The following is a 12,435-nucleotide window of genomic DNA, read 5'->3' on the forward strand; positions in this document are numbered from 1 at the left end:
CTACAGTAATGGGTTTTGTCTGGACATGCTGCCTGTCGCTAATGTACCTTCTATTTATTCGTTTCCAGTTTGCTTTGGCATACATCACATCAAACAAATGTCCCCCCGCAGGCTCCCGTATCGACCTCTAAAAGCTGCCGTGAAACCCGAGAGCCGTGCCGCGCTAAACCGCATCGGAGGCTCGGCTCGTCCCGTTCGGCTGATCTGAGCTCGAGCCCTCGGTGGGAGATCAATGGTGGGTGTTCTCCGTGGTCAACATTTCCCATCATGCCGTGTTTGCTCTGTCTGGTCAGAGTCGTCTGACAGCAGCAGTCGTTTCCCTGGCGAGTCTTGGTGGAGGGTTCAATAAATTAATATCAACAGACAACATGTACAATCCATTTCCCTCTTGGGGGAGCAGCAGACGGAGCTGATATTACCGGCCGACAACAGTTTTATACAGGAAGCAGAAACTGAATGTATCCTCCAATTAAATCAGTTTATCATCACAATGTTTACATGCAGACTGCAGCTCTGCTTAGCCTGCTGAAATTTGGTTCTATCTAAGTTCTCCTTTAAGTGTTTTTAAAGTTAGAAACAAAAATCTCAGTAAAATTACACCTTTCATACATACATGTAAAGCTCAAAGTGCTTTACATCAAAATGTTTAAAAGACTGAAGCATTAAAATACAGTACAGAAGGGTTTAATAGGAGTAAAATCTCACATAAGATTAAAAGAAACAAGTAAACTTTTAGTTAGATTCAATAAGTGCTGAGGATACTTAAAAGCAAGATTAAAAAGGTGATTCTGAAGATGTTTCTCGAAGGAATTTACATAAGTTTCATGTCAGATATTTATGATATATGTGGGGTTGCTCCACAGTTTTGGTCCATAATTAGAAAACTCTGCTTTTCTCTGTGCTGTTGGTACATTTAATGCTTCAGTGTTCAATGATCTTCAATGAGAGACAGTCGACTAAACCAGTACACAATTTTAAAATTCAAAAAAGAGACAGGAAGCCAGTGTAAAGATGCTAATAATAATAATACTTGTTTCGCTGCATTTTGTATAAACTGAAGTCAGATTTTTATTGGTGAGTTAAAAGAGGATTGTACGAATCAATTTCTTTACAGGAAGAGAAAGATGTGACTTTTGCAGTATGTCTCAGTTGGTAAACTGTTGTCTTAATGATGACGTCAGTGTGTTTACTACAGTTTACATCCTTGCCTATGATGACACTTTTTGTCTCAGATTGTTTTTGCGAGTCCACCTGGACTTTTGTCTCCTTTAGAATCAGCAGCATTCTGTTAAACAATTTAAACTGTTGAGATCATCAATAATTGGGGGTATAAATACTCAAAATATGTATTTCAAAAGCTGTTAAAAGCTTTGGGAAAAAGGCTTGTACGTGTGCTTTATGTCCAAGTTTGAAAATGAACTTTCTTACCTCTCAAATATACAGATTCAGCTCTAATAACAGCTGTAGAGAGGTATAATAATTTCATCTTTACCTGATTTATAAAGTCGTCCAGTCGATGAAACTGTCATGTGAGCCGCCGTTAAAGCTTTCCTGTGAAAGCTGTAAATAAAGGAAGCTCAACAGTAACGGTACGAAAGCCAATAAACCAGATAACGCCTACATTTTAATTTAATTTGTGCCGTTACATTTGTTCCATTGAAGTTCAGGAGTCATTTTCATTCTATTGTTGGCTTTATCCACCTTCTCCTCAGTATGAGCCCTTTAATGGATGAAATTAAAGGCGTTTTTGACAATAAACGAATCATTGATTAATATCTTCTTGTCACATTAACGGTGTCCCAGTGTATCTTGTTCTTACCTCGTGTAAATTTATCACTTTGGTGTCCTTCCTGCAGGTGAAGATGCCGGAGGGGAGGATGGGAGGAGTATTTAGTCTTGTCAGAGTAATTTGCTGTTCTCCAGTTTGAAAAGAAATGAAATTAAGGCCACTCTGTCGATATCCTGTAGAGACAATGTTCCAAGTTTCTGCAGCTCCGTAAAATCTTCTCAGATGGGGGGTCGCTTAGAAAAAAAAAACCCTTTATTGAATGTCAGTCCGCGGGCTAATGTGCATTCATGTTGAGTGTGTGTGTTGGGGGGGGGGGGGGGGGGGGGGGGGACCTGAGTGATGAACTTCAGGTAATGACTTAAAGTAAACTGTTCCTATCTGCTTTGTCTGGGGAGAAAATGCCTCAGCGCTGCGTAACAAAAGCACTCCAGACTCGAGAAGTTTTTGTCGGCGAGACGGGATGAAGCGAAGCGGTCTCTCTCCCAGATGCACTCGATAAACAAATGAATTGCTGCGCTCCCTAAAAAGCTTAAGTGCCTTTGGTGCAGCGGCGGTCAGATGCGGTCAGAGCCGAACAGAAGCACCACACAACCTGTTTTTATTTGTCAGAATGGGGGGGGAAACTTTGTAGGTGTTTTGCTGCCACGATAAAGGACAGAAGAAGAAGTGTTGTGTTCTTTGTGTGACTTTGAAATGTTGAAATAAGAACATTTTAATGTCCGTTTTATTCGTTTTCTGTTGCAATGCTGTGTAATCGCTCATAATGACTGGAGTTAAATGCATGTGGTCAGAATTATGTGTTGAATTAAAGATGAGTATCCTGACTTGTTGTTCCCGTAAGGCAAATGGATGAAAATGTCAAGCCAGCATTTAAGGTCACTGTTTCTGTGAAAAACGTGTGATACAGAGATCACCCGTCTGTTATGTAAGTCACAGAGGAAAAGCTTTGCACAATAAAATAATGAAAACATTTCTGATGTTGTTCATCACGCTGATGTTTGCAATATCTGAGTTTTAGTTTTAGGCTGTGAGCTTCTGTCACAACATTTACTATCTACAGTATCAGACTCAAAACTTACTCAAAGGGGACGTATCAGGCTTTTTGTGATTTTCTGTTATTAATATCCTGTTATGATGTCAGATGTTAAACATGGTCAAAGCCTGCAAGTCAAAAATCAGGGCTCCAACCAGCAGCTGTTTGTCTGTAAAGGTACCTCTATTCCATCGAACTGATGTCAGATTGTTCATGTAAGCCCACAAATGGTCGTCTGTTCTGTAGTATTTGTTGCTAAGGTGGTTGCTAAGGGTTTTCAATGTGTTGTTCTCATCGTCCACTCTCATATTTCGAATCAGACTCATGCAGCCATGAAGCCTACAGATGTACTGAAGTTTATATTTTGAGTAAAGTAGGAGAAAAAGAATTGTTTACGTAGCCTCCGGAGCCAGAGGAAGCTTCCTGAAAGCTGACCAATCAGAGCAGAGTGGGCTCATCAGGAGGGCGGGGCCTTAAAGAGACAGGAGCTAAAACAGCCTGTTTCAGACAGAGGCTGAACTGAGGGGCTGCATAAAGGACCAGTAGAAGATAAATAAGGAGTTTTTAACTGGAAATCATGCAAAGATTTTCCAGTAGAGCCCCAGAATATCAAATGTGTTCATTGTTGTTAATAACGGCGTCACTCAAGTGAAAGCCGACTGTGACAGAGAGGGGAGGGGCACGGGGGAGATATGATGTCATTTAAATTCGGGGATAATGGTGCATATTTGAAGACAGTCAGCCATATTGTTGCACTCTGTTCACATGAAAAAGGAGCCTGACTTCTTTCTTCTTCATGTCCAATCACTGCATGAAGTGTGTGTGAATGTCAGGAAGTGACAGAAATGGCCGTATGCAGCCCCCCACTTATCTGGCATTGGAGAGTTGCGGGGGTGGAGGGGCGGGGGGGGGGGTGGACGGGGGGTTAATGGGCTTTTCCAGCATCCAACAAGCATGTCTGAGGGACTATACAGCCACTTAAAAAACTTACAGAGAGCCAGGAGCACTTTGACATTTATGCAGTGCAGACTTTGTGAGAAACATGTAAATTTACTGGAGTGAATCCACAGATTTCTGCGATGCTGCAGGAAAAAAATGGATTTGGGTTTGAAATATTGCTGCTAATGCTAGTAGCTAGCTGGCTAGCTAGCTATACTTTAGCTGGTGAGTTTTCTCTGCAACTTGTTTTGTTTTATTCTGTTGTTCTATTTTCATCAGGAACCCCAATTTTTCATAAAGTCTTGTTTGATTCTTCAAAGTAAAATGTCTATAAGTGAAGTATTTAATTATATACAGTAACACTTTTCAAATCCAGGGTTACAAAGTGCTTCAGAAGTGCAAATGAAAGCGTACAAAGTAGTTTGGATCCTTCAGCAGAACACTGAAACCTACCCGACCAGTCCTACTCTCTGTAGCGCTGCTGGTTGAATACATTTATTACCATCCTCAGGAATAAATACAGTTTCCTCAAACCACAGCAAAAGTTAAAGAGGCTCTTGTTTTTCTTCCCGCAGACGTGCATTAAAAGCTTTTGAACTTGCTGCTCCTGAGTGTGTTTTGGGGGCGGAGGAGGAGTGCGTGAAGTAGAGCCGATGTGATGATGTTAAAGTGTATTAATGTACTTGGAAATGGCTTGTTGTCAGATTGAAGTGTTGAATAAATGCTCAGCAAGCCGCTGCTCCTGTAAATGGTTTTTTGGTTTTATGGCCTCCTGCTCAGACGGTGTCTAAGCGGCCAAAACACAAGAGTTTGATGAGTTTATTGATCCTGCTGGAACAGACTCGGAGCTGAGCACAAAAACATACACTGACATGTAAGAAAAGGTACTGCTTCACCGCTCCAAACACCTCTAAAAACATTTCCCCTTATTTGGTGTTGCGATGATGATGGTGGAGGAATTTTTAAGTAAATTTCTGCCGGATCGGTTGTCGTTTGACGTCCAGTTTGAGGTCAAGACGTCTGATGAATCACCTCAAAGAATGTAGCTCTCAGATGATCAGTAAGATTCATTCACACAGTCCTGAGAGGAGATTTAATCAGGCAGAATGAGTGAAAACACCTGTGTGGATGAATCCCAAACTGGAATCTAAAGTGGAAGTTTTCTTTTTTTCTTCTTCCAGATAACTTCTACAAGGTGGAGGGAGCCAAGGATGCCTTAATCTGTGGGAACAGCAGCGACGCAGGGTGAGTCAACTCTCTGTTTTTCAGAACAGGAAAGGATTCTGGGGGGAAACCGGTGGAGGTGGAGGTGGATGTGCTTGAGCTGAACCGGCCTCGTGGTTCAGGTTGGAGTTTGTTGGATGATTCAAAGGATTTTAGAGACGGCTGATGAATTGTTTTTGTGCTTATGAGCCGTTTTGTCAGGAAATCAGAGGACAGGAGAACATGAATGAGGTCGTTTCTGGTATTAAAAAGTTTCAAAAGCGACTCTGAAGGCTATGAAACTTGTTGTTGTTGTTTTCGTGCTTATTGTAAGACATTTTATAGACTAAACAAGGAGTTAACAGTACCATGAACCAGCAGAATGCACCAAAACAGGTATGAAAAATAGTTTTTATTCTTAAATTTGTGGGTAAAAATTAAGGATTTTTTCTTTTATCTTTAACTTGAGTCCAAAATTTAACTTTTAACAGTTTGATAAATACAGGCTCTGATGTCATGAAGCCCATTAGAGTCAGTTTGCAGTCTCAACCACCACCAAACTAAACCTTTCCTCAGGGTTTTTTAACACTACCATCACCCATCAGCCTGGAATAAAAAACCCCCAGTTATCCCAGCGCTTACAGTAAGCCTGGGGTTAATAAATACAAGTGTGAATACACCAGTGAAAATATATTTCCATGAGCTCTCTCTCTCTCTCTCTGTGTATCCCGAGGTGAAGATTATCGCTAAGGGTGAAGAAACACAAGCGTGAAAAGCTTTTGCTTTGTCAGAGAGGAAGAGGCCAAAACATCACTGTCTCTTTGGTTTCCTGTCACTCATCCAGCATGGCGGCTTGTCCCTCATAACCTTTAATAACCACCAACAACATTCAGGCTTCTGTTTCGTCTCAGAGAAGCACGCAAGTGGAGCGTTTTTTTTTTTCCAAACAGTTTGGAGCTGTTAGAAAGAGTAAACAGAATAAAGTTGGAAACAGATTGGGCTTCGTTTGGGAGACGGAGATCAAATAAACAGCAGGTTGAGTGTTTAGTTGTGCAAATATTTTTCTCAGAGGTAGAGCTGCTGCGGAGGCAGTGATGGCTTTATTGGTTGACCTTAGTCTGAGCAGGTGAAGACAAAACACCAAAGCTTTTTTTTTGTCTGAATGATGATCTGATCGGTTAAAAAAGCAGTAAGAGAGGAGCTGCTGGCTGCCAGTATGATGACTGTAATGGTCAGGAATGAATGAAGAAACACATGACTGTTGTGTTGTTATTTTTACCTGAACTGCTTGTCATTCATGTTTATTAAACTTAACGAGTTAGCATTTAAATCTTCATGTGTTCGACCAGGTGATGTGTCTACACTCCTCCTTCTATATAGCGAGGTGCTACAGGACGTTTCCCAGCAACAATTCAACTTTTACAATATCATAAGTTTCAGATTTTATTATTTTCTTAAATTATCTTAAATATTTATTCTGATTAAAATGCAAGAAATAGTGGAGTTTGATTAATTAATTCATAAACTAGCAAGTTATTCCTGACAGCTAACTTTGCTAACTTTCACTTCCAGACTGTGGAGGACGAACAGAAGCTAAAAACCTGCGTCATAATTCATTTCAGACTAGTGTTTAGAAACTGAATAACTTCCACATTCATGCAGACGACCTTCATCTGTCAGACGGAGGCGACTGACTGTTATTAACCCAAATTTCACACAATAATATCAGTTTTCTAGTCATGTTGAGTACGACTCAAACTGTGATTCCTCTGTGTCTGGAGGAGCTTTAACAAGTGTGATGTAAAAAAAAACCCGACATCATAGTGATGTCATCAGGTGGGTCTTCTGAAATACTCTATTGAGTTGCATCCTGGGAAATGTAGGATCTATCCACTCTTATACATATATTTTCCTTGTGTTGAAAACCTGCAGACATACAGGCTAAAAGTTCAGTTTTATTTCCACAAAACTGTTTTTTTTTTCATGCATAAAGATGGTATTTCTGAGTATCACAACCTGGCTAAGATATGTAGTGATCCAGATAAAGTCCTGTAAATAAAGTGAGTGAAAAGGTTTAATGAACTTCTAAAACTCCAGCCTGTGTCATATGACAGTTTTCTCTCTTATTGTTTAAATGTTTCGTCTTGTCTGAGCGTTGTGCTGCTGCTGCTGTGTGAGTGTGTTTCATGGTGTGTTTGAATCTTGCTGCTGGTATCAAGTGTCCAGTATCTGTGCTGATTGTCCACACTGAGAGCAGGACGCTGACAGACTCTGAGTGACACAGCTGCACAGCATGGATGTATGAAGAGAACTGGATACAGCGTCGGAGGCGGCGCCTCGTTCATTCCTATGAAAGTTGCTCAGTGGTGCATGAAGCCAAAAAAGTTCAACGAGGTATAAAATTACCCGGATCTTCCGGGATCATTGGGCCCATGGAGCATCCGCACCAGCGACTTTCGCCAGCCGAGTCGGCTACTTCCGGTTTAGCCCTCCAGCTAACTTGAATGAGGATAAAACAATTCAATTGTGCGGCTCTTTTAGACTTTTGAAATGTGATCGGACTGAACGGATCAATTCCTGATGGTGAGATGAGTCATTTCTTGGGGTTTGTGATGCTCAAAATTTTTTTTTATGGAACTCTCTTTCGCAGTGTAAGTCTATGGGCCCAATAGCGTCACGTGACGTTGTAATTACACATTTTAGCCGCTATGTCAAATTGGCTTCACGGCCCGGCGCTGTTCCTGGGGGCTTGCTACACAGAGGTGAAGTCCCTCCCCTTCCCCTGGACCACCACGGGACCTTATTTCAGAAAAAATATGTACGATAATCAACAGCAAGAGACAAATAATTTTTTGACCCTCTTTGAATTGTGCTGTAAATTATATATATATGATGTTAATGGTAATTTTGCAAGTAAAGAAGGTAAAACTGCTGAAGTAGAAGGCTGTGAAAAATACATAATTAGAAAGACTTCACACCCAAAAGTCGTGTAAGTGACGTCATAACTTCCTCTCTCCACGAGCTACCCAGAGCTAATGACGCTAACGTTAACACGATGTCCGTGTGTTTTTGTACCAGGATGTCGTCACATGAGCATGAACAGGTCTTACTCGTTCTTTTGCTTCTCGGCTAACGAAAGGACGAGGAGTCGCTGGATAAAACACATCAGGTGAGATACGAGGTGAAACGTGCCACCGTGACGGCCATGTTGGTGTTGGTGACGTATACTGTGCGAGACGAGAGATGTGAGCATTTTCACCCAAAACTAGATGCTACTTTACTATTTTTACACTTAAGTTTTTTTAAAACAGGGAACTTTGTGTAGTGATATAAATTAACAAACATCATTTTTTCTGAAATAAGGTCCCGTCGGGGGACAACAGAAGTCATCCAGCTCAAAAGTAGCGGCGCCTTCAGGACCTGAGTTAGCCTGAAGCTAGCTGACCACGCCATGTGAAACCTATCTAAAGATGCAGTCACATGGCTAGCAGGCTAACGGAGAGCAAAGTCAGGACGCTAACTGACACGTAGCTCCGTGAAGAAAACAAAGGCTACAGGCAGGGAGAGTCAGGAGAGAGGAAGAGGACGACGGAGACGGAGGAAGGAAGGTTCAGGAGAGGTGAAGCAGAAAGGAGGTCAGGGCGAAAGAGGAAAAAAGAAGAGAGGATACAGATAGAGAGAGAGAGAGAGAGAGGAAGATAAATGAGAGAGGAGATGGACAGAGGGGTATTAGAAGAGACAGGAGGGAGAGCAGGAGGGAAAAAGAAAAACAGAAGGACGGGAAGATGGATCAAGGGCATTAGAAGAGGAAAATAATGGGATGTGAACAGATAGGAATGGAGAGAAAAATAAGAAAATAGTGGAAACAAAAATGCAATGCGACTGAAAACAGGACAGAGACGTAAAGCATTGATTGGATAGAGGGAATAAAAGAAAAGGAAAAAGGGGGATTAAAGGCTAGAAAGAGCTTCTCCTCCTCTTTCTATCTCTTTAATTTCCTTTATTCCCTCTATCTAAAGTAAAGGAAAAGACGGAGGAACAAAGAGACAAAGTGAGTAAAAGAAACAAAGGTAACAGCTGGAAGAATGGATGAGGAGAGGAAAAAGAAAGATGGAAATAATGGGGGGTTAAAAGGAGTTAATGATGATGTAAGAGGCAGAGTAAATGAGGAGCAAAAGATAAGGACAGAAATTAAGGATAACAGAGCAAGAGAGAGGAGATAAGACCAAAAAAACAGTAGGATAGGAAGTTGTGAAAAGATGGAGGTGGACGTTGAAAAGAGAGTGACTGACAGGGATGAAGGTGAAGAAGACAAGAGGCTGACAAAAGACGTGTAGAAGAAGAAGAGCTGTGAGGTCGGAGGCAGCAGACAGAGGAGTTCAGTTCAACCTGAGCAGTGTCTTCATGGTGGAGCTAAAATCATCCTCTAATTTCTTCAAAAACTTTAAAGGGGACATATTCTACTTTTTGTGCTTTTCTGTCATTTTTATACTGTTATGATGTCGGATGATAATAACTTAAGGGGAACGTATGTATGTTCCCTGCAAGTCAAAAGTCAGGGCTTCAACCTGCTCTGGACGCTCCGTTTGCCTCTACTTCCTCCTCGTGATGATGTCAGATTGTTCGCACATGCCCAGAAACGGCTGTCTACTCTGTAGTCTTTGTTATTATTAGTCATATTTCAGATCTGATTCAGCTCGAACATGTTGTTGTTGTTGTTGAACAAGTTGACATTTGGAGTAAAGAACGATAAAAAGAAGTGAAATCCTGCTACTGCAGTTTGTTTACGTAGCGTCCTGAAGCTGACCAATCAGAACAGAGTGGGCGGGCCTTAAAGAGACAGGAGCTAACACGTCCTGTTTCAGACAGAGGCTGAACTGAGCTGAAGGATGAAAATGGACGCACGTACCGCTTGTGTCCATTTTCATTCATCAACCCTCCGCAAAAACAATAGTTCGAGGTCCGTTTCTGTCAGATCTTCAGTGCGGATCAGGTCTTAGTGACGTGGACGTGTGCCATGCTGGTTTTGAGATTTGTGGAGGATTTCCTGTCGCTCTGCAGAGACACAAAGTGAGTCAACAGTGTCGAGAGTTTTCAGCCGAGAGAGAGAGAGAGAGAGAGAGAGAGAGAGAGAGAGAGAGAGAGAGAGAGAAGCTGCTGGAGGACCAGAGAGAGAAAGATGAGAGCGAGCAGTGATGACAGTGATGTTGATCACAGTGTTGTTTGCTTCCTGTGCTGAAGCTGCTCTGCTCACGCATGATGCTGATTTGCCCGGCCCGAGGGCAAAGGTCACTGAGCTAACCCACTCTGACATACACACTGACATACAGAGACTCATAGAACCAGCTGCAGCAGACAGAATCACTGGCACTTTACTAGCCAAGTGTAGTTTGATACGGGAGCAATAGGTTCAAGGTAAAAGCAGCAAACTGTTGTTGTTTATATGGCGTTGTGTTGAAGGATCATCTCACTGAGCTGCAGATGTAGCTTCACAAGAACAAAATCAGACTAAATCGCCGTGTTTCTCTTCATTATTCAATGTGACTTTGACTTTGGGGTTTGTTATTTCGCCTCAACCAACCAGATGTCATTCTTGCTCATCGCCATTTTTTCGAGACCATTTTTCAGTCTCTGGCACACGAAGATGACATCGCCTACAGATAAGGCTTCAACAAGAGCATCTAGGGGAGTAGATCAAAGATGTCTGTCAGTTTTTTTGTTGGTTTTTTTTTTGCCTGGTAACATCAAAAGTCTGGATGACAGTTAAACTGCTGTGGAAATGTGCCAGTAGAGGTCGCTAGTAGCAACAAAACATCCAGCTGAAACAAGGACTGTGTTGCACCAGCTGATCGTAAATCCATCACTAAGTCTGTCAGTTCTTAACTAGTTTCAAACTAGTGAAGTCAGGTTGCATTTTTATCTAGTAAACACTTCAGTGATGTGTAAATCGGTCGCTAGGAAACATCTGTAGCACAGTTACTGTTAGCATCACGAGCTGTAACATAATGTCCAAAAATAACAGTTTTAGCAGCTAAAAGGTCAAATAAATTGGACTGATAATCCTTTATGAGTTCAGGTGTGACTTTGTTTTATTTCTTTCAGCATACCAGGAGAAATATGTGGAGAAGGAAATATCACATTATGCTAAAATAACTGTTGTTATTTGGTCATTTAGTCATTATTGGTTTTGTAATTTGAGTTTTTTTTCTGTAAAATGTAAAATGTCAGTTCAGACATGTCGACTTTATTCTATATGACCTTTTTTACTCTTCAATCGAAACAGCTCAGATATTAGCAAGATACAACTGGTTTTAATATATATCAAGCTAACACTAGGGCTGGGCGATATGACCAAAACCTCATATCCCAATAAAGGTCATTTTAATTCAATGAATCAATAGTTAGTCATGCTCCCGTCCCATATGAACACCGGTCCAGTTGAAGTCGCCTGTGTTTCACTTCTGACAGACAGTGTGACTGAACCAAGCAGCAACCTCCGGGGCTGTAAAATGAAGCCAAAAACTGCAGTTCCTTGAACGACCACTTGAGGCTCCAAAAGCGAGTCAATCCCCATAGACCTCCATGTTAAAATGTCCAACTTTACAGCAGAAATAAACATGTTTACAGTCTGGTACAAACAACGGTTTTGGTCTCTAAAGCTAATTTCCTCTTTCATGACAACTGTACGGGGGGTGAATTTTTTTATAACTCACCCATTTAAATTTTATTAAGCTGTAAAGTTCTGCATAATGAAGGACATTGGCTGGGAGTTAGGCAGCGTCATGCACTGCCAAGATGGCGACGGCCGGAGCAGCTCACTTTGAGCTTCAAAACTGCTCTTCAGAAACCAACGAAAGGGTGACGTCACGGTAACTACGTCCATATTTTTATACAGTCTGTGGACTGTACAGTGAAGAGGAAGCTAAAACAAATCGATGGCCGAAGAGCAAAACCTCCTATCGGAAAAATGCGCTTTTTTCAGAAAACTAAAAAAAAACTTGTTTTCTTGCAGAATGTCATATTATGTGTTAACAATACCGTAATAACCATACAAACATACTGTAAACAATACCACATAATATAGTAATATAGTCTAAAAACAGTGTATTATGTATAAGGTGTCCTTAACAAACAGCATTCTGCAAGAAAACAAGTTTTTTTTAGTTTTTATAACATCAAAATCAGACACTGTGCACCCGTAGAGTGAAGTACGGTGGTTATTTTGCTGTTTCTGCTGGTTGTCAATCACCTGATCAATACCTGAGAGTCAAAACACTGAAACCATCACCGTGACAGACAAACCTTTCCGTTATGAAAATGATCTGAACTCTTTAAACACTGAGACAGAATCTGTGTGTGTGTGTGTGTGTCTGACGGCGGCGGAGCGCTCACTCCAGGTATATTCCTGCATTTCGCTGCATCATGGCGTCGGCGGCCTCAGGAGACGGCGTGTTGGCCTGGCTGGCTAAGC

General features: G+C 41.5%; 1 protein-coding gene and 1 long non-coding RNA gene across 5 annotated transcripts in view; both read left to right on the forward strand.

Moving 5' to 3' along the window:
• The window catches only part of LOC121887820 (sodium channel protein type 4 subunit alpha-like), a 247,671-nt gene that overhangs the window by 91,703 nt on the left and 143,533 nt on the right, over window positions 1–12,435 (forward strand). For 3 of the 4 annotated variants that reach the window (XM_042398864.1, XM_042398865.1, XM_042398866.1), the window contains one exon: window positions 4,943–5,006. In XM_042398864.1, coding sequence (XP_042254798.1) covers window positions 4,943–5,006 — 64 coding nt within the window. Of the gene's footprint in view, window positions 1–3,777; window positions 3,987–4,942; window positions 5,007–12,435 lie in introns of those variants that run through there. The other variant, XM_042398867.1, reaches the window with a different exon arrangement.
• LOC121887827 lies at window positions 7,810–8,761 on the forward strand. Its single transcript, XR_006093068.1, has 3 exons — window positions 7,810–7,953; window positions 8,043–8,133; window positions 8,328–8,761. It is a non-coding gene; the product is annotated as an uncharacterized LOC121887827 (long non-coding RNA).

This window comes from Thunnus maccoyii, chromosome 21, assembly GCF_910596095.1.
Source record: "Thunnus maccoyii chromosome 21, fThuMac1.1, whole genome shotgun sequence".
Taxonomy (NCBI): Eukaryota; Metazoa; Chordata; class Actinopteri; order Scombriformes; family Scombridae; genus Thunnus; species Thunnus maccoyii.